Source organism: Bactrocera tryoni, chromosome 5, assembly GCF_016617805.1.
Source record: "Bactrocera tryoni isolate S06 chromosome 5, CSIRO_BtryS06_freeze2, whole genome shotgun sequence".
Lineage (NCBI taxonomy): Eukaryota > Metazoa > Arthropoda > Insecta > Diptera > Tephritidae > Bactrocera > Bactrocera tryoni.
In genome coordinates, this window is record NC_052503.1 from 44071750 (window position 1) to 44095886 (window position 24137).

At 32.7% G+C, this 24137-nt stretch overlaps 1 protein-coding gene across 6 annotated transcripts in view; it reads left to right on the forward strand.

Annotated features, from left to right (window-relative positions):
- LOC120776837 (gamma-aminobutyric acid receptor subunit beta) overlaps nt 1–24137 on the forward strand; it is a 90972-nt gene that overhangs the window by 47842 nt on the left and 18993 nt on the right. For all 6 annotated transcript variants that reach the window (XM_040107859.1, XM_040107862.1, XM_040107858.1 and 3 more), the window contains 3 exons: nt 1055–1281; nt 7878–7960; nt 21045–21182. In XM_040107859.1, the coding sequence (XP_039963793.1) occupies nt 1055–1281; nt 7878–7960; nt 21045–21182 (448 nt within the window). The remainder of the gene's footprint in view (nt 1–1054; nt 1282–7877; nt 7961–21044; nt 21183–24137) is intronic.

Consider the following 24137-nt stretch of genomic DNA (forward strand, 5'->3'; position numbering starts at 1 on the left):
AAACAAGATACATTTTTTCCACAACTATGAATAACATAATATATTTAAAATATATAAAAAAAATTAAATTTAAATACAAAAGAGGTACTTTTTAAAGCCGATTGCTCTACTTGAAACCTTGAAAGTTTAAGGGATAAGTCGTTATAAACGTGTAATTTAAATCAATGAAGATTAGCTAGCCCATAGATAATTTCATTTTTTGCGTTTTTACGCAGCATACGATCACAAAGTGTAAATATATCATAACAGTTAACCATTTCTAATTAGAAAGTTTTAGTTTTTTCATAAATATAATAAATTTACGTTCATTAGCTAATTCAGGAATAATGCTTGCTTGCTTTTTTGAGCTTTTCTATAATGTTCTCTTTCATGCTTATGGGATATCACGCATGTACCGTTGCACGGAATTTCGTTAATTGTTTCATGCTCATAAAAAAATATAAAAAAGTACTTTAAAAATGTTTTAAAAGAAATGAAATGTTCTTCATTTTATAAAATACTCGTTTAAATTTTAAATGTAGGCATATAAAATAGTTCGAGAATAAAGGCATGTTTTCACGGTTCGTTTTCAATTTCTATGGTTACGCTGGATTTAGATTGAAATTATTATTTACTTTGCTTGAAAATTTTTTCAATTTTTGTCACGTGTAGCCTTTATATGTATGATTTATAATTCTTATTCTGTTTTGTTCGATATTAAACACAATTTTGATTAGAACAGTTATGCTTTTACTACTCTTGATACAGAAACAAACTTGTTTATATTTTAGCTTTATGCATAACATACTAATAAAAGTTTTCTTTGTTCATATTTTTGCAAAATTTGCAAAAACTTTTTCCTCTTTCAAATCGAACTGGCTCTACGCACAATCGGCACGTTAACTACTACCGCTATGTCTACTCGGCCCCACGCCCATGTAAACCACCAACAACAACTGTCGTATTATTTACTGTATCTGAAATGGCAAACAAAATCAATTAAAAACCAACCAAAAACGCTCGAAATTGCAAATTGGATATGCGCGAAACAAAAATCTATAAAATATTTTATCAGGACTTTACATTGGATTTTTACTTTCGTCAATTTTGGACCGATCCTCGTTTAGCGTATAGAAAACGGCCTGGTGTAGAAACACTATCGGTTGGATCTGAGTTCATAAAAAATATTTGGGTACCTGACACCTTTTTTGTAAATGAAAAACAATCATATTTTCATATTGCAACAACAAGTAATGAATTCATACGTGTTCATCATTCTGGATCAATAACACGAAGTATTAGGTAACAAAACAAATTAAATTTCTAACTATTTCTTACAGAAAACGAATTTTTATGATTCATCTTTCTAAAACAAAAGTTTAAAAAATATCAATATTTTTTCATTTAAAATAAATGTCGTGTGATTTTCTTGAAACCAACTGAAACAAAAAAGCAAACCAAACAATAAAAATATTAAATTATTTATTGCTGTCTTGTTCGGTGTACAAATTTTGGTTTTTCTATGTATATATACATACATACATATGTATTAATACTTACTAAATGTCGTTCTATGTGTTTAATTATAATTTCACTTTATTTATTATTTTATATGATCAAAATGGGCACATAATTTCATTTAAAGTGAGTTCAATTGGCAAAAGTGAATCATTTTATATACATATATGTATTTATACTAACTAAGGTATAGATATTACCAACATTATTATAGCTGATCAATATGATTAAAATTTGAAAACAATGGTAATTACTGTCTTCATGCGCTGTGTCTTGAAAGCGATTTTAAGGCAACCATTAAAATAACAGACCAAGTTAGTAAGGAAACTTCAATACATATATACTAAAATAAAATAAAGTAAAGTAAAGCCTAAGTTTGCTAAAATATTGTTAAAAATATTTTTGCTCTTCATTCATATATTTATTTGATTTAAATTTTGAGGGAAACTATTACAAGCTAAAGTTAGGTCGATGGAATTGCATTTTCTATATTAATCATTCGAGAAACATTTCTTTTTTCTTTATCCAGTGATTCTCTATACAGTTCATGCCTAAAGCCTTCAAATTTTTAGGGAATGAGGCATTTAGTATAACCAGAAAATTATCATTGATTGTCTATCTGAAGAAGTAAAGTTTAATCCATGTCGAGGCTACCTACTTTTTTTTTAAGAAAAAAAATGCAAAAACTTCTAATTTATTGCGAAACTTCTAATTTATCATCAGTCGAAAGATTATTATTTGGCATTTATGTTTTGAAAATTATCTCTCTCAAATGTTGGGCGCTACGTTTCAGATGGTCTGTTCGTTGAGTTAAATTTTCGATGACTCGTTCCAGCAATTCGTCTGGTAACTTGCAAATTACACGCGAGATGTTTTCCTCCCAGCCCTGAATCGAAACGGGATTGTCTGCAGAGGCCTTAAACTTTACATATCCCTACAAGAAAAAGTCTAAAGGTGTGATATCACGCGATCTTGGTGGCCAATGGATCGGCTCAAAACATGAAATTATCTGCTCACCGAAGTGTCCACTCAATAAATCCATTGACTGATGAGATGTGTGGAAAGTGGCGTCGTCTTGTGGAAACCAAATGTTGCCCATATCACAAGCTTCAATTTCAAGCATCAAATAGTCAGTTATCATGGCGTGATAACGGTCGCATTTGGCGATTACATTCTCATCGGCATTATTTTTGAAGAAATATGGACAGATGATTCCACCGTAATTTTTCTGATGAAATGGCAGCTCTTGAATATCTTCATGTTGCTTTTCGTCCCAAATGCGGCAGCTTGGCTTGTTTACATACCCATTTGACTCTAAAACCTCGGATCTTCTTTGGCTTCAGTTCTTGCACACGTTGTCGTTTCGACACTTTCAAGTTAATGCGCCAAATTGTTCCATACGTCAGTCCGAGTTACTGCGAACGTAGCCGAATCGACTCTTCACGGTCTTCGTGTACATTCTCAGCTACGGCTGCTATATTTTCTTCACTGTGTGCTGAACATAGTCCATTCGGTCTAATATTATCCAATAATGAATGCTGGGTCTCCAGATGGCTGATGGTATCGCGAATAGTGCGCTCAGTAGACCATAAGTTGAGCGGAGAACGCGAAACATTCTTTACAGAAAGTGAATTTTTGTAACAAAGTTGAACGATTTGTAAAAGTTGTTCAGGCGTAAGTATTTTCATGCTGAAATGGCTAACAATACTAAAAAAAAATTACGTAAGAGATTGACACGACTCACGCGTGATATGTGTAGCCCAGATAAAAAAGTACCTCTACTTGGATCACCCGTTATAACCCATAGTTAGCTATCATAGTATCTGTATTCTTTTGTGGCAAGCACTTTATAGATGGTTGGCTTAACTTCAAGATTGTAGGTTAAACAGAATAATTATAGTACAGATGGCTGCAGCAAATGAAATCCTAAAATACACGCTGTTACACAAAAAATCAAAACTGATCTTCTAGGTAGGTACAGAAGGGATTGCATAAACGGACAAGTTTTTTCTAGTACAAGGCCGCTCAGGAACTCATTCATCGTTCAGCTACATCGAAGGCTCCTAAAGTCTTCTTTACGGCGCCTTTGAAATAGTTGAAAGAATTATATATGGTAGGCAGATCAAAAAATGATGGAAAACTAAGTAGCATAGGAGATATCACCATAAGACACCATTATATCTTGGGTACCCTACGTTCTTACAAACCAATTAAGATTTTAATTTTTATACAAAACCCAATCTCATAGTTTCGGAAAGTTCAACTTATATGTGAGTTGAAAGCACTGAGCATATGAGAATTTCAGGTACCGAAGTAAATGTATACAGTTTACGGCTTATCTAGTGTTTGGAACAATCTCGAAGACCGTGAGAATAATTTCCGGTCTGTCTAGTTCATTAAAATCAATTATCGAAATCAGCTGTTTAGCGGCGGTGTTCTCTCAAGTCAACTGACTAAAATTCAGATAAAAGCATTTTTTGACAGCTAAGTGAACAGCAGAAAAGCTGAAACAGTCGTCGGTAGAGACATAGCGCATGAAGTACTTAGCTTGAACTTCTCACACATTACACTTACTCATTACAAAAATTGAATATGCACTAATACTTTGTACAACAAAAAATATACAATAAAGAAGAGAAAGGTTGAATTAAAGCTGGAAGGAAAAAAACCACAGTGTGCAGTGTATTTTACACCGTAAAAAGGTTTGCACTCTCTGGAGAAATATTTTCTACTACCTTTAAACAAGAATCTGTCCAAAAACAAGAAAAAAAAAGAAAATAATTAAAATGAAATAATTGAAATGCACAAAGGCAAGGAGCAAAATGCAAATTTGAAGGAATTCGCCACAACAAAGGATATGCACATGAAGTTGCATGGTTTGGCAAATGCAAAGAGGACATGCAGTGCGCATGTAGTGAGCGTGAGCAAGTGTTATAAAGCAAAGAGGTGATGGCGTGTAAGTAAGTCGTTCGTTAATAAGTGCTTGGCACATATTCCATGCTCATACAATAATCTTATGTAAATATACATACCCAACCAAAATGAACCAACAAAGAAAGACGAAGCAGAAAGCAAGGTATTGTCAATGCAATATGAATACGTGCATACACTTGTGTGTGTGCCTTTGAAACGTAGGTGTAATTATGCATTATTTAGTTTCATTTGCATATAAAAGCTATAATATATATTAATATATAATATATATATATATATATATATATATATATATAAACATAAAGGCATATAAACACTTACATCTCATATATTGAAGTATGTGAAAATAAGCACGCAAAAAATATTATTTAGAGATTAAATACTCTAAAAAACTAGAGCAGACTGCATTATTTTATAAAAAGTAGTTAAATATTTGCGAAACTTAATTTATATTTTCATTTAAACTCATACTTAGCTTAGTGCAGCTTGCCAGCATAACTCACAAATATATCACAAACTATTCTAATATGTAATTAGTTACGAATTAGTGCCCATTAGATTATTAATACATTACTTATATGCCGCAACATATCAAAGATGTGAAAAACACATTTTTATAAACATATTGTAAACAGTAAAATACTCTTTTAACAATCCAATTGAACTCGCTGACTTTACAATTTCACCTTTATGTTTTTATAGGGAAGCATTTATTGATACTAATGAGCTCAAAAAGAAAATGTATATGCTTTAGATAAGAAAAGGATATTCAGAATATGTTATTTGTGGATGAAATTCTAAAGCTATAGAAAATTATTTATGCTTTTATTTTTTTTTACTAAGATGCACTTAAACTTCAAAATGTTTTAACGATGTTTGCATCGTTGTGCCTTGAACAGTGTACATACAGCTGCGGTCAAAATAATAGTAGTGCCCACACATTGAAAAAGAAATGAAGAAGAAGTAGAATGTTTTCATTTAAATACTTTCGTTGTTTTTATTTTAAGGAACAACCACTCTTATCAATCAAATCATAAAACAAAACTTAGGAAAAAATTCATTACAACGTTATAAAACACGTTTGAAATCATTGTCGTTGAACAGCCGATAATTTCTTCAACTTCTTTGTAAGTTTTCCCGTTTGAAATTAGTTTTTTGATAAGGTTGCGCTGTTCAGCGGTGCAGTGCTTTCCTCGTCCCATAGCTGAACGATCTTTATCAGATTATCAATTTATGGAAATACATCAAAAAATACATTACTTACCTTTTTGTAAATCTTGGACACAAATAAATATTTTTTATGAATTTTTCGGATGCTTACTCCTTGCACTACTATTATTTTGACCCACTCAATAGCCAACACATTTGAAAGTAAGTGAAATAACGACACCACGTGCTAACGTATACAGTTATAACGGCACTTTTTTAATTGAACTCTGTCTATAAAACATTATATTAAGGAGAATAAAAGGCAAAGAAGAAAACGCGAAAAAATAGAAACATTTTACTATGTGCAGTAGTAGCACTACTATTATTTTGACCGCAACTGTATATTACGTTATCCATGCAGTTTGTAACACACTGAAGGAAATGTCAGAAACTATATGCAAGCGGCTCATTCAAAAGCGTTTTGTCAACGGTAATCAAATTATCCTTTTTAAAAATGAACAAATTGTCACTGTTAAGAATTTTAAAATAATTAGAACAATATACGGAGGTATTCTGTCTAAACGCCTAATTTTAAGCAATTTTACACTCCTGCAACATGTTGCTACAGTGCATAATAGCTTTCACCTAAAACTAATCGAAATCCTTGGAGAAAAAAGTACGAGTTCGTAGATGCGCTTAATCGGACAACTGCCACTCCCACAAAACGCCATTAACCGAAAAACGTATAAAGTACCATAACTAAGCACTAAATTAACAAATTAAATTCTAATTTAGCACAGAGTATCGCAGTGGCAAGGGGCACCTGTGGACAAACAATTTTGAAAAATAAGTTTAATGTACATATCTCCTAAACTACTAACCAAACACTATAAGCATAATACTATAAAAACTCTTACCTACGGAAGATAACCCCACTCATTCCCCATCTAACGCAAAAAATCAATAACTAAATATCCGGATGACTTTTACTCTGATGATTTTACGTGGGTTATCTTAATAAAACGAACGTCGATACTACCGCAACTCCCATATATGTACTATATATAATGATGAGTATATGTATTTAAAATTGCTTGGACTCCGATCCTCTGGTAAACCTTTTACACCTTAAAATATTTTCCTGTCTTTAATTCCTGCTAGTTGCGAGAATAACAAGTGTTCGGTTGCAGACGGACTTGGACTTTATATATTCTTACATTCTACATTATTCTTTGTATGGATATTATTATACCCTGAACAGGGTATATTAAGTTTGTCACAAAGTTTGTAACACCCTGAAGGAAGCGTCTGAGACCCTATAAAGTATATATATAAATGATCAGTGTGTTGAGCTGAGTCGATTTAGCCATGTCCGTCTGTCTGCATATATACGAATTGGTCCCTCAGTTTTTAAGATTTCGCCTTGAAATTTTGCAAACGTCATTGTCCCCTCAAGAAGCTGCTCATTTGTCGGAAGTGCCGATATCGGATCACTATAACATACAGCTGCCATAGAAACTGAACGATCGGAATCAAGTTCTTGTATGGAAAACTTTCACATTTGACAATGTATCTTCATAAAAGTTGGCGAAGGTTATTTTCTCAGGCAACAATGTAATCTCCGAAGAAATTGTTCAGATCGGTTAACTATAGCATAATGCTTGCATGAGAAACTTCTTCATTTGACGATATATCTTCACAAAATTTGGTATGAGTTGTTGTTTATAGAAATAATGCTATATCGAAAGAAATTGTTCAGATCAGATTACTATAGCATATAGCTTCCATACAAACTTGACACATAGTTACTAAAAGAAATGCACCTGTGAAGCTTAAATTAACTTCGGTGCATTTGGAGTTAACGTTTTTTCTTGTTTTGAATAACTAAGCTATGGAGTTATGAATATCTGATTCTACAGGGATTCTGTTTTTCGAGCTCTCATTAATTAGTTTCCCTGCTTATATATTTTTTTTAATTTTTAACGCTTGTTTACAATTAAGTGTGAGGCAAATAACTAATTGTCATTGAGAAACGTATACTTAAATAAATAGCAAAATTATTGAAGCGAAACTTAAAGTAAGAAATCAAACACATCGAACATGTCTGAATATCCTTTTAGTAGTTTGTTTGTACGTTACAAAGCTTAAAAATAACTGTGCTTTATATTCTTATTTTAATATTTACGTAACATTTAAGTTACAACAATAAATAATTTGATTTATAAAAACACTTGTTTACGCCATTTTCTAATACTTTGATTTTTTGGAAAATTTTCTTGCCGGATATATACTTACAGATTAACAATTACCGCATCGTGTCCAATGAATCTACAATACTTTCCTATGGATCGACAGTTGTGTCACATAGAAATCGAAAGCTGTAAGTAATTATTCAATTATTATTCACATACATATGTATGTTTATTAATGCATAAGGCTTATTCCAATAAGGTTTTTTGCTTATTTATAAGAGTACGTGATTAATGGTGGTAGTATTATAATATATACGTAGATTATGTAGATTAAAATTGAATGAAATTCTATTATAGTGAAGCCAAAGTGAAGTTAAATTTTACTTTACTTAAGATTGTTTGAAAGATGGGTCCTTATTAAAATAAACTCAATCCATAGGTTTAAAGAAGTATGCAGGCAGTTTATTTTATATAGAATGGAAATTTCCGTTAGTTCAGATTATGTGCACGAATAAGGATCTTTTTAAAAAAGAATGCACAATAAATATATATAAGCAAAGAGGAATATATAAAAACTTTTATTTAGACAAGCTTTTAGTGAAAGCTTATGCGCTTTATATTCAGATGTATTAAAACTTATTTCATTAACAGCACACTAAACGTATTCCACGAAACCGTTACGCAATTTGTAATTAAGTATTTCTATATATAACTAAGTGTTTATTTAATATTATAAAAAGAAATTTGTAAAATTTGCAAACTTATCAAATAATTTAGAATGTGAAAAACGGTGGCATGGAGGTACTCCAGAAGCCACAGTAAGGGTTAATATTGAAATTACTTTAGTTAACCTTCGACTAAATAAAAATGTCAACTTTAAACAAGATAAAGTTATGCCATCTCCAAATTTCGCGAAGAAATTTTGCACAAGCTATATGAAAGCTCTTTGTCGATTGTTATGTTGTTTTTAAAGGCTTGAATAAGCTCTACAGAAGTACATATACTTTTGTATGGTAGTTGTTTTTGTTTTTAAATTGCCTATATTATACTTAAACGAATCCATTTGATTTATAAAAAGAGTATTTCGTAATGACAATATTTTCTAAAAACAACATTAAAAACCAACAAAAAAATAAATTAGGTGATGTTTCATAAAGCTTTTTGTGAAAGTTAGATCATAACATATACTTATATATATACTTCATATATACTATAGATGAAGGGGAAATTCTTTAAGACATACCTACATAAAAGTCAAAGTGTTTCTTGATGTACAGACGCCCCAGACTTACTTACTAACAAAAAACTGCTTTATACACGAGCTAAAAGCAAACATATACCACCTCAAAAACAATAAAAAATATTTTTGGAAACCCAAAACATTTCAGAAATAAACTACCTAGTGTATTGAAGCGCCGACAAATACAATCACCGCTGGTTTAGGTACATCTATGCCATAGTCAAAGGATTATCTCTTTATACAAAAATATACTATATATTTCTTTCACTCAAACTATTTCGAAATTTCAGAACTAACTATTTACCTACTATGTGATGAACAATATTAATTTTAAATTTATTTGATAATGAACGCTTAGTAATAACAAAATAGCAACAATGAAGTTGAAAATGCGTGTTATGGTCTGTCAATATCGGACTCAAAAGAAAACGGCACAACTTGTGTTTGATTTACGACAGGCTTATGTTGGAAAAAATATGAATTATTTATTATTTTGAGGCAAAATACGTATTTTTTTCTAATTATACTTTTTTCAATTAATTATTATTATTTTTTATTTTTTCAACTACCCAAACCTAAATCATCAGCGTTAAATTGAGTTAGTACAAATATTCCTCACTTGAAACAGTTTAATTACAAATACATTCAAAATCAGCGTTCTTTATGAAACTACCATTTTCACTTTAGCAACTATCCAACAACCAATCGTAGTCTTCAAATTCATTACAAAGCTCTTTTAGCCAATTTTTGCATTTTATTTGTATTATTTTAGCAAAAAATACATATTCTTGGAACTTGCAGTCACAAGAAAGTAACTTACAGTATTTAGCAGAGATAGTAAATAAATGAAATCAATAAGATAAGAAAGAAACGTGTTGCAATTGGTTGGTTTTCGGTCGCCTTCTTTTCTTCAATTGTAATGATAGAAGGAGATTCGCTCGGGCACAGTCAGGTGCATTATCTGTAGTTTTGGGAATATTTTGTGATTTTGCTAGTATCTAAATTGATAGAGAAGAATACGTATAAATATAAAAAAGGAAACTACATAGCACCAACAAAGTCTTAGTAAAGGCATTTCCGTAATATGAATACATAACAGTAAAATAATGTATATCGAATCATAAACTTTCTTGTTTATTTCCTTAAACATACCTGTAGCGTTAGAATAAGTAACAAATAACACAGGCATCTCTTAGAAAATTTAATCATCATTGCGATCATTTATTGTTTATTGAGTCTTCATTTCGAATTTGTGTATGTTACGATTTAAAAATGTGAATTGTTAAGTAGGCAGACCTGTATCATTCAAATAACAGTATATTTTTATTTTTAATACACTTGGAAAGCCCTAAGAAAGAAAAGAAAGTTAGATTCTTCTCTTCTTTACTGGCGTAGACACCATTTATGCGATTATTGATGAGTTAATAACAGCGCGACAGTCGTTTATTCTTTTCGGTATTTGGCGTCAATTCGAGATACCAAGTGCAGCCAGGTCTTTCTGGTCAATGGGGGACTTGCAGAGTTTCGTCCTTGTACGTCGAGAGATAACTTTACTTTTCAATTGCCTACTAAACTCAAAGTAGCACCTGTTGGTAAGAATAATTCTGCGGTGGATGTCAAGGTTGATATTGTTTTTGGTTGTAATACTGGTTCTTAGAGAGGCGAAATTATCTACCACATCGAAGTTAGGACTGTCAACATTGACGTGGAAGCCAAGTTTGATGACAGTAGACATTTCGTCTTGCCCTCGTTCACAACCAGACCCATACGCTTCGCTTGGCGTACGCCAGCAGCTGCACAAACTTATCGATGATCGTACCTTCTTTGTTCAGCTCTGCAGCTCGTATTATTTGCTGCATAGTGGCATAGAGACATTTACTTTTCGTACTGTCAAAAGTAGCTTTAAAATCGACGAAGAGGCGGTGTGTGTCTATCTTCATTTAAAGGGTCTTTCCAAGATTTGGCGCATGGTGAAAACCTGGTCGATAGTAAATTTGCTAGATCTAAAATCATACTGATAAGGCCCAATCAGTTTGTTGACAGTGGTTTCTAATCTTTGACACAGTACGCTCGATAGAACCTTATACGCGATGTTAAGGAGGTTTATCCCGCGGTAATGGGCGCAGATAGATTGTGTAGAGAACACTTAGGTTCCAATCGTCGGGCATGCTTTCATCCGACCATATCTTGAAAAGAAGTTGATGCATGCAAATTAGCAAATACGGAGTGTCAAATAGACACACCTGTGTGATCTCAGTGGTAGTCCCTCCTTCTTTTGAATACACTTCAGAAATGTTAAGAATACTGAGATCCTCCCTGATTATTATTTTTAAGAATAAAAAAGCTGTACCGAAGCATTCTTCTTTTTTTATTGCAACTGTATGTATCAGGCACATGGTTTGCATTCGACGGAAAAATTTCACAGTTGGACTAGTTCGTTTAAGCCGTTGTTTGATATAAAAAACCTTAGTAATGAAAAAAGAAATTACAGTAGCCATCTACAAGAACTTTCAAATTGATAATAACTTTTCTGGTAGTTGCGGCATAGGGCGGTGAATCGTACGCCTGATTGTTACGAAAGGTACAATCTATTAAAAGTGCTAGTAAAGTCAAAGATCCAGTTTTAAGCCAGTGTTTTCAGAATAATTTAAATCAAAGAAGAAGAGATTAAGCTTCAATGCAAACGCGTTTAAAGGTCGCAGGATTTTAAATATAATTTTGTGTGTCGCTTAGTAATAATATTATAATTTTTTAGAAACATGGCTCCATTTAAGAGTAGGGGTGCCTTATTATATAATATTTACTATCAATTAATATAATTTATTTAGAGGATTATTGAGTAGGGATTTGAAGCATAAACAGATAAGGGACTGAATAGAATTGTGCTGTGAACGAGTTTTTAACCGTAATATGAAATTGCTTATGAAATTAATCAGAAAATAGAAAACGATTCAGACTAGTAAAGAAGGAAGTTACGAATAAATATACTACGCATAGGTCTACCGTACAGTTTAATAAAGAAGCATATATCCATGCAATGTGTTATACACGTTACCTAATTCACAGTCCTATGAAAGTTGAGTGTCTGAACGTTTCCAAAGCATGTAAGTGCTCTTCATCAGATAATATATATTTTCATTCGTTTTGCTTTTATTTACATTTTTCTATAATTTTGTGCTTCGAATGTTAAATACGAAATTCTAATCAAGCATTTTTAAAACTTCACTACTTGATACATACCAATGTTTGATTAACGCTTAAGTTGAGTTTGTCATATTTTATTACTTTTCCCACTTTCAATTCGAACATTATTCAAATATCACAATCAAACGTTCAATCATTATATTCGTATTCAGTACTTAAGCCATATAAAAATTATAGATAAGTTTTATTTTTGCCAAACGAAATCATAAAAAATATTTAAACAAATTTTCATATTATAACCACAAAGCTAAAGTTAAATCGTTATAAACAAATACACTTAAAAAAAATTTTGAATTGACCAAAACAAATTGGGAAATGACGTCTTTTTGTATATATATATGTATATTATTTTGTAATATGAAGTCGGTTACACGATGCGAGATATCCGGTACTTCTGGAGAGATGGACTGAGTAGTGTTGGCATGAGCAGTGAGGTCGAACTACCGCAGTTCCGCGTTTTGGGACACAGGCAGAGGGCGACCGAAATAAACCTAACCACAGGTACCCCAAACAAAACAACAAATATTAAACTAACTATAAAAAAAATAAAAATCAAAAACAATTAAATGAAACATACCAACTCAAATATTCAAGCATTCAATTTAATGTATGAATTTCATTTTGTTCGTAACAAAATTTTTTTCCAAATAAACAATGCAAACATTTGACAATTGCGTTTTTTGTACAATTACGTCACAACACACACACATCCACGGCAACATCAGAAATCTTTGATTCATTTTTAAGCGTATTCAGTTGATACATTGTTAAAAAACATATATACATATATATGTACATTTTCACCGCAAATCACTCACCGCTCACAATCGCAAACTCATAACACCACTTTCATGCAAACAAATATAATTTTTTACAATTTTCTCATGCGTACATATGTCACACACGCGCATACACACCCATACACATTTTTGCATCTTCATGTCACGTGTTATTTCTATGCATCAACCTGTTCGAGCCCATATGTCATACACCCCACTCATACATACATGCAGCATATGTATTTACGTTCACAAGTTAAGCAAAAAAAATACTAATTTAAGAACATTTACATTTTTAACGAAATCTTTGTTAAGCATATTCAATCAAACATTTTTGAAATTGTATATTTTTCATTATTGTCAAGCGCTCTTTCATTGGTTTCGACGTACACCCACATGTACACATCCCTTTTGTGCCATTTTTATGTAAACCTTTTCGTTGCTCTCACTTCAACTTCTATATATATATACCTTCATACTATGAATATTGCATATAGCATTACATATATCTGCATTTATCTGTGTTACTCATTTCACATACATTCATAAGCTGTTTTAATATATACGTGAATACATACATACATATATGGCGCTCTGTGCAAAATTGTTGTGCGGAATCGGAAGGATCGGTGCTGTCTTTTTTTCTAGAAACGGCATTTTGATAAACAATATGTGTATTAAATACTGCTGTTTTATAAAATAACGTGTTATTGAGTAAAGCGTAATATAAAATATATTTTTTTAAACCAATTTTTTTATAAAAACCCTGCTGTTCTAAGTGCCAATTATATATATACTGATATATGTATAATCTTTTCCATTACTTGTCGGAAAATCTAATTTTTTCGTGGCGACCCTTTTATCAAACTTGCTGAATGAAAAAAAAAAATGCTCAAAACAGGCTCAGCTCTTTGAATTGTACTGAGTAACTGATATACGTACTGGAAAAAATAGTAATCGCGAAACGGCTCCCTAAATAATGCAATTTTTTTACAGGCCTTTTATTACCAGTTCTAGGACTGCTTTTCTTAGGAGTTTTTATATTAGAGTAAAAGCCAAGTTCTTTCTATGATTTGTACATGGCACTTAACAAAATTATGTTAATATCAAACAATTGAAAATATTTCCCTGTTTATGCAAATAATTCAGCTGTTCCAGAAATCCTGAACGCACAACTACAAAAAAGAGTATTATTTTGAAATCATTCTTTAATTCTGTGTCTGAAATCTTCGCAAGTTCTCTTCGTTTTGTTTGAAAATAAATTTGAAGCAGATCAGTACGAATATAGTATATCCAAGAGGAATGCCCAGCACACTCTCTCTTTGCCACCCTTTTGAAAGACAGAGATCTTCAATATGAAGGTTAAGAGTACTGTGACAGTTGTCGTAAAGTCAAGAAGATTTTTCTTGAATAAGAATGTCATTAAGGATATAAAAAATATTGTGGCTTGCGCGTTCGGAGTAAGATTAAAGTTATGTACTCAAGTTTAGGTTAAATTAGGTTAGATAGCTGATGTAGAGAGCTCGCACGTGGACTCTATATGTGGTCCTTTGTGAAGTCATAGAAAAGAACTCCCGTGCTCGATCTTCTTCTTCTTCTTAATTGGCGTAGACACCGCTTACGCGATTATAGCCGAGTTAACAACAGCGCGCCAGTCGTTTCTTCTTTTCGCTACGTGGCGCCAATTGGATATTCCAAGCGAAGCCAGGTCCTTCTCCACTTGGTCCTTCCAACGGAGTGGAGGTCTTCCTCTTCCTCTGCTTCCCCCGGCGGGTACTGCGTCGAATACTTTCTGAGCTGGAGTGTTTTCATCCATCCGGACAACATGGCCTAGCCAGCGTAGCCGCTGTCTTTTAATTCGCTGAACTATGTCAATGTCGTCGTATATCTCGTACAGCTCATCGTTCCATCGGATGCGATATTCGCCGTGGCTAATGCGCAAAGGACCATAAATCTTTCGCAGAATTTTTCTCGAAAACTCGTAACGTCGACTCATCGGTTGATGTCATCGCCCAAGCCTCTGCACCATAGAGCAGGACGGGAATTATGAGCGACTTATAGAGTTTAGCTTTTGTTCGTCGAGAGAGGACTTTACTTTTCAATTGCCTACTCAGTCCGAAGTAGCACCTGTTGGCAAGAGCAATCCTGCGTTGGATTTCCAGGCTGACATTATTAGTGGTGTTAATGCTGCTTCCTAAATAGACGAAATATCTACAACTTCAAGGTTATGACTGTCAACAGTGACGTGAGAGCCAAGTCGCGAGTGCGACGACTGTTTGTTTGATGACAGGAGATATTTGTTTTGTCCCTCGTTCACTGCCAGACCCATTTTCTGTGCTTCCTTGTCCAGCCCAGAGAAAGCAGAACTAACGGCGCGGGTGTTGAGGCCGATGATATCAATATCGTCGGCATACGCCAGCAGCTGTACACTCTTATAGAAGATGGTACCTTCTCTATTTAGTTCTGCAGCTCGAATTATTTTATCCAGTAGTAGATTGAAGTAGTCGCATGATAGGGAGTCGCCTTGTCTGAAACCTCGTTTGGTATCGAACGGTTCGGAGAGATCCTTCCTGATCCTGACGGAGCTTTTTGTGTTGCTCAACGTCAGTTTACACAGCCGTATTAGTTTTGCAGGGATACCAAATTCAGACATCGCGGCATAAAGGCAGCTCCTTTTCGTGCTGTCGAAAAGCAGCTTTGAAATCGACGAAGAGGTGGTGTGTGTCGATTCTCCTTTCACGGGTCTTTTCCAAGATTTGGCGCATGGTGAATATCTGGTCGGTTGTTGATTTTCCAGGTCTGAAGCCACACTGATAAGGTCCAATCAGTTTGTTGACGGTGGCTTTAATCTTTCACACAATACGCTCGATAGAACCTTATATGCGATGTTGAGGAGGCTAATCCCACGGTAGTTGGCGCAGATTGTGGGGTCTCCTTTTTTATGGATTGGGCATAGCACACTTAAATTCCAATCGTTGGGCATGCTTTCGTCCGACCATATTTTACAAAGAAGCTGATGTATGCTCCCTAATAGTTCTTCGCCGCCGTGTTTGAATAGCTCGGCCGGTAGTCCGTCGGCCCCTGCCGCTTTGTTGTTCTTGAGGCGGGCAATTGCCATTCGAACTTCTTCATGGTCGAGTAATGGAACGTCTGCTCCATCGTCATCGATTGGGGAATCGGGTTCTCCTTCTCCTGGTGTTGTGCGTTCACTGCCATTCAGCAGGCTGGAGAAGTGTTCCCTCCATAATTTAACTATGCTCTGGGCATCAGTGACTAGATCACCTTTGGGGGTTCTACAAGAGTATGCTCACTAAGAGAGTGCTCGATCTAATAAATTATAAATTAGCTAAAGGGTTAGTACCCAATACAAGTTTGCAGAGGCGTTGACACTCTCGCCAACTCGGTGGGATGTCTGAAGGTATGCGTTCTCAAGTGTTCAAGCCTTGATCTCCCAAACGCGGAATAGTCAAGAAGGAAGTGTTGAGTTGTTTCCACCTCCTTTTCTTCCATGCAGCTTCTGCAAATGGCGCCTGGTAAGATTATCAACCTTAAAAGCCGCACCATTAAGGAGACGCTAGTCTTACTGAAGGCAAAGCGATCATAATGGCTGCAACCGCGGCTTCAAAGATAATGCAATTGTGAGGAAGTCTGAAGCTGGAGTTCATATAGAGCTTTTGACAGTAAATCCCTCTACCAATCTTCCCCCTACGCTTTCACCATACCGTAAAGAAGCTCACTGTCCCTCTCTTCCAATGGCTTCTTCCCACCTACAGCTCCCTTCGCCGGTAAATGGGCAGAAAAGGAGCCGCCAGAGTTCGGTATGGCGACTCAATGATCTAAGTGGTCCGGTATGAAGTCAAAATGTGTCAGGATATCCGAATGTTCACATACGTGTTCATTATAATATGTTTTGAAAATAAAAAACTTAGGACATAATTATTTTTATTTATTAAATAAAGTAATTTATACTATGTTTATAAGGAAAGCAAATAGTATGGAACCAATGATCAGATACAAAAAAAAAATATATGCAAAAATAATGAATATTATTTCTAAAATAGCAATATACTAAACATAACAAAACGCAATGTCTTAGTATTACAGCCGTTACGCGTTTAGTCACATTAACATGATGCGCCTACTGATTCTACATAATCAATTTTGTCATTCACCAATTTTGTGTTTACTCGCAATGCAACTCTACTCTCACACTATTTACTTCGTTCTCCAAATTCTATCTCTCGCTCTCTTACTGTCTCTCTATCTCTCTTACTCTAAATATAAATTCTTTAAAATTCCTTAATGTGGATTAAGTTTTGTATCAAATTTTTAATTTCGTATTACTAACCAAATTTGAATAAACCGTGTGTTGTCCCATTTATTATATTTCTTTAAAATTTATTTTCAAAAAAAAATTATAAATTGTTGTCGATAATTTTATTTAGTGTAATTTAAGAATTCGTAACTGATTTTTTGTCGGTATTGCACTGGTTTTTTCTTTGTTCGTATACTTTTGTATTTAATTTTTTCGGAGTAGGTGCAAATCGCAGCAGGACAAAATTGACCAATAACAACAAGTAAAGCAATTAATGAAGTTAGGCTGTACGCTTTTATTTTCACAATAAGCTCAAGTCTACAAAACGTAAAATTTCCTACGCCGAAATAAAAGTGTTTTAGCTTTGTGTTTCAAAACCCACAATTAGTGTCAAAAATTTAATAGTTAGTATATAAATACAACTATGGATTCGCAATTGCTTGGGCAGGCTTGATATATTTTTTCTTTGGTTTGTAAATATATAAGCGTAAAAACCAAACTGTGAATATACCATCTACAAAAAGGAAGAAAACTATTTGCAAAAATTCAAAAATGTAAAAAGCAAGTAGTGCTGCCGCTCGCCAATTTATTTTTAATAAATGCAACCGCTAAAATACAAATAAAATAATAAATATATAAATATATTGTATATGAGTAATTAAGAACCGAAAAATAACACCAACGAAAAATTGCTTACAAATTTAACCTCTTGAAGCTAAAGCCCCCATCCAGTGCACAAATACACACACACACTAAGCATAGGCACACACACTAATTACCACGCTCACAATCAGGTTAAACTTGTACTAAAATACACAGCTGGATTTTGAAATTATGAAATTTGCGAACACCTACTTATATATATATATAGTAGTACCAACCTATGCGCTACAACAAAAAACTTTCTGCGTAATCTATCGCCTCTACTATCGCCTCTACAAAATATTCGTTGAAGTATATATTTTTTGCTGAATACTTTCGACCGCCTTACAACTCAATGCAATTGAACTTTTCGCTGCGAATATTTGTACATATAAATCTATCTAATTGCTAATTAATTACAGGCAAGGTATAAGAAATAATAAGTACTCTATTTATAAATATGTTTGTAAAAAGTGAACCGACCTTTAGCATTTGCGTATAGCGCACGGAATTAAAAAAAATATATCTATATATCTTATTTATAAATAATATATAAATTAATGTAGACGTGAGGGTTATTATATAGGTATTTGTCAACTAGAAGTTAAAATTTTTTATTAATAATTTTTAAAAAATATTGTAGATTCATTTACTGAACAAGGCCTAATCAACCGTCTATTATGGCAATTCTGGGTCGCTTAAATCTACTTATTCAAAATAACTCAACTAATTCTTTTTTTTATATAACCTTTATTTTTATTAACACTAAGCAACAATATATTTCTTCCCGAAGTTTATTGATTTTTTGTTAAATATGTTAATTTATTTGAGACAGCTGTGACCCAAACAACAATATTTGATTCCTTAACTTACATATCGTCACCTCAAATGCAAAATAACGTATCATCAAAAAATTCGAAATTGAATGTCTTATAGATTACGCTTCACTACTTCAAATTACATACATAATATTACATATGTTCAACATTTTCCGGTTCTCCGATCAAATATAAACTAGTTTTAACCAATATTAAAATTTTGTTTCACTCATGTTCCATTTTATTTCGTGTTTCATTCATGCTACTGTAAATTTCCGAAAATGTTGTTACGTTATTTTGCATTTCAGGTGACGATATATACAATGTATGAAACTTAGAGAAAACAACCCCTAGTACAGTCGAACTTAGCTGGTAACTCTGTAGCGATCAGCTTGATGTGATAGGCTAAAATTTGTTTGACAGTTAAACGATGCTCAGAAATAACTTATCCACCGCACTATACCGTAAGCTGATGAATCGTTTTGAGAACTAGACCTATGGAAAATCGTATATAATATCTTAATGTTTCCCAAGCGGGACAAAATTAGTTGCTTGCGCATTTGGAAGCATATTTTAAAGTAGAAAAAAATTAAAATTTTTTAATCTGAAAAAAATCCATCATTCAAGTCTTTTAGAATTGTATCTCAAAGACCTGTGTAAAATTTCATGAAGATCGGTGGAGTAGTTCTCAAGAAATTTCGTCAACGGACTTCAAAACCACATTTAGTCTAGCAAGCCTCGAGCTCACAAGTTCTCAAGGCTGTATCTCCGAAACTATTACTCGGACCCACTTGAATTTAGAACAATATTCTAGAGACATTGTAGCATTTATTAAGATAATAAAAGAAATCGATTGTTTTGAAACCCGCAAACTCATGTAACCTCTTAATAGGCGACCACCGTCAAAAAAAGATGTTTGCCGTCCTGCTATCTCAGAATAGAATGCAGCTTCAAGATAACTAAAAAATGTAAATAAAATTACACATCACTATCCACATCTTCCTGTTAAGAAAGTGCAAGGGCGTTATTTGTCCTGCTTTGTTAAAAAAAATAGATATTCGTGACAACCTAAGCATTGGAAATTGAAAATTGGAGCAGTGATAATATTTCAGATTAACGCGTAAGCTGTTAGTAAAGAATATTAACGCGTAAGCTGTTAGTAAAGAATATTAACGCGTAAGCTGTTAGTAAATAATACTATATACATATATATATATGTCTAGAATGCTTTAGGAAAGAAGATATCACTTACTGGAAGTTTTAGGGTGCCTTCTAGCTATATGAGAAACTTTTTTTCGTTTCAAAATTACACACAATGACTAGCCGGTTTTTCCTTTGTAATTTTCAGTTTGTTGCTTAGTGTATTTCGAAAATCTCAAATCAATGTAGTCTTGATTTGAATTGCGCGTTAACCAATAGTTGATTATATATATGTAAGAAATTTAAGAGCCAAAAGCGTGTATATATATATTATATCATAAAACTGTGTATATAAATATATTTTAGTTAATTAAGCCTATCTGAAGGCGTGAACGAATTACTACTTACATTGGTAATAATTTTTTAAGCGAATGGAATAAGACATACGAATTTCTTTTAGGTGCGAGTATAACTATTAGTGATATATACAACTTTAGTACGCATACAGCAAGGCTTTTTTGTTTCAATATATAATATATATATATAAATATACATAGTATGAAAACATGCTATGAACTTGTTAATAGTCTCACCAATTTATTCTTTGTTTGTGCATATTTTTTCAATCTTTATCAAATAACAACGACCACTGAACGAACCAACTAAACTCAAACCCAAAAACATGTTGACCACATTATCAATGGTACCATGACTTAACGACCAATATGAAAATCATGCGTATATATACCTCCAAACTACATTATACATTACAATATTGTTTTATTAATATTAATTTTTATATAAATATTCTAAATATTCATTTGGTACTCGATGTGTGAAATAATGTAATATTTACAATTCACTTTATACTTAAATTCACTCTAATGTTTAAATAATGAAATATATGTAATTTTTAACGTCACAAATCATATAAATGTATGCCCCTCTCATCATCGCAATGCTAATGTACATACACACAAATTATTGGACGATTTCGCACAAAATACAAATCTCATAAAACAATCGTGCTATGCTTTCATTCTTACGACGACGTGACACACGACTTACTCGTTTGACATAAACCATAAACAAAACACAAAAAAAAAAAATACACAAAAATAAATAAACAAACAGTCGGCTATACAATGCGTGACATTCGTTATAAATGGAATGAAGGTCCAAACTCGGTTGGTGTTTCGAGTGAGGTATCTCTGCCCCAATTTAAGGTCTTGGGTCATCGTCAGAGGGCTATGGAAATCAGTCTTACAACAGGTACCTGTAGACGGATACCGATTTTTCCTTTATTCCAGCTATATTTTTATTTGAAATCCAATTTTACTTTCAATTCATACATTTCTTTTATTACATACTACTATTTTTTACAGTTAGATTCCATGACTTAAAGCATACAGTTATATTTTAGTTGTGATTTCGATTCGATTGTCATAATTTCTTATTAAAATTTATACATGTGATTGTAAAAAAGCCGAAAAAATGTAAAATGAAAAGTATAAGAAGCAAATCGAGTATAAAAAATACAATTGATAACAATCAGAGAATACAAAAAATTAAAAAGTATTTATTTTGGTTATTCAAAATTTTTGCTAAAAATAAAAAACAAAATCATTAAACAACAAAATTTCAATTTAATATGTATGCATATATAGTTCCACTTCATCTGCGAGTGTAAACAAGCAATAGTCAACAGCATCTTGGCAGAGGAAAGGCATACCACCATCTGTCATCTATGAAATTTATTTCGTCCACGCTAATACATTTACCATATTTTACCACAAATTAAGTAGTAGTAATTGAAACAGAGTGAAAAACTAAATTATGCATCTGAAATTTGTTATAATCCCCGCTACATTCGTAATGCTTACGGAGTTATTCGAAACATTTTTTTAATTTTTGATTATTTGATACGTCACAGTTTTCATGTACGTTCGTTTCGCTGGCAATTTCAATATAAAATTCCAGTTAGCTATTTCAGAGAAAACCTCAACTACTTGTCAAGAATAATGTACATATATACGTACTATATGCATCCACAACTTAACGAGTTTTGTAAACGGCACACTAGGCTTAAACCAATTAATTCGCGTGAAGAGAATTATGGCTGTTCAATAACAAAAGTTTTACTAAATCTTTCATGTTAGCCTCCTTTTTTCAAAATTTTCCCTCTAAGGTCAATGAAGTGGTTCGTGGTAATGTCAAATTACTTGAGCCTACTTACTCACTTAGCCAAATTTTTAACGAAATTTTTTTAGTTTTTCACAAGTCCAACAAGGAAACATAGTGCTAATTTTTATTCAATTCTAAATAAAATTATATATACTAAATTTTCGTGGCAATTACTTACAAATTACAATTGGCTAATTTAGAAACATAATTTTACCAAAAATTATATGAAATAATACATACCAGTTAACTAAAGTATATTGGCTAATAGAATTTACATATATTGAAACACTGCCATTGAAATCGAATTCAACCTGTAGTTACATATTTAATTCATGAACAAATTGTGCTTTAAAACTGCTTTCAAATAATGCTTTGCTTACCGAAAAGTAAGACACAAACAAAAATGCTCCAAATGCATACCTTCATATCATACATCGTTGTACAATTGTTAGTCACTCATCCAAAAAAAATATAAAAAAAACAACACAGGGTTTCATAGCAACCCTGAAGCGTTTTACCCGATCCGACAAGGTGCCCTCAAGAAGGCTTCTTCTCACAGTTAATGGCGTGACCCAGAGCTCCTCATGGCTATGGCTGGGTTACCGCAACTCACTCATGCCTCGTTGCACAAACGACATGAGCGTAGGAAATGAGTGTGGTAGCCCAGCTAAAACTGGAAACCAACCGTAATTCTACAAGACAATATATTGGATATACCGTGGCATACAAATTCAATAACATCTGCGTGTAAAACAAAATGAAACTTTTAGGCTTAGAGTCACAAATTGATGACAAATTTAATATATTTGTTGTGAGAGTATCAAATAGGTTATATTTTGCTCTTGCGACTTTTGAAATACATACACAACTTAGGCCCGGCGTTGGTTCGTTGGAATGAAGCGTAAAACTTGTAAGTAAGTATATGAACTTCATATAGTTGAGAGAGGTTTCGTGTTTCAATTTACAGTTGAGGAACAGCTGAAGTTTAAGTATAAATTTATGAAGTATATTGTTTTATAAATAGTTTTTTTTATGTTTTTATAAATAACTAATAACATTTAAGCAATTTTAGCGTTTTCGGGTTGCTTGCTTACCAACGTCGGGTTATAAGTGATTCTAGAAAACCTTTCATGAAATCAATGGTTTTGTGAATTGTTTCATTATATTTTTTAAGAAAAAATCGAAAGACCAAGCTCAACCTTAAACCATTTTTGTGGCACTTGCACAGAAAGTAAAGCTTTTGAGATCATTTTTATTAATTCGCGAATTGAACGAATCCACTGGACAAACTTAAAATTTTACTTTTAAAAATATTTAGTTCAACCGCTAAGGTGTTTCATTGTTGACATTCGTTTCGAAATAATAAGCTTGAAATAACTGAGAATTTAAATTTATTTTACTTTGTTTAGGGTATTTTATATACTATTTCATATTTTTTTTTAAATTACTATGTAATTTGTAAATCTGATCGATGTATTAAGTGGATATATATAGTTAGAAAGCCAAAAACAGCGAATTTTCCAGAATTATTTCTGAGAAAACTTTTAAATTTATTAAACCGAATTTGGTAAACATATTATGATAGCTTTTAACTGTATGTTAGGACTTACTATAAGTATAAATATTTATTTCGAAAGGCACTACAGCTGATCTCCGTTAGCTCCTCTCAAAGAAGACGTTTTGTGGCGACCACGATATCTCTAAACTGGTTTCTCTGAAATTAAAAAACCAAACAGATTTCGTTAAAGTAATGTTAAATCTAGAAACTAATCGAAAGAATAAGCAAAAAAAGTTTCACAAAACGGCGGTTTCTCAAAAGAAAAAATCGATTTTTGACCAAAATTTCGGTCTTAAATTGTAAAAAAATATTTATCCGTGAGAAAAAAATTTTCTCAAAAATATATTTAAGAAGCTCGTGTTAAAATTTGAGGCTATGGGCTTAGCCGCTTTCGAATAATGTTGGTCACCGGCATTGAAAATACCATTTTTAGAAAAACATAAATATATGTACATTAAGAAAATAAGAAAATGATTTTTTGAAAA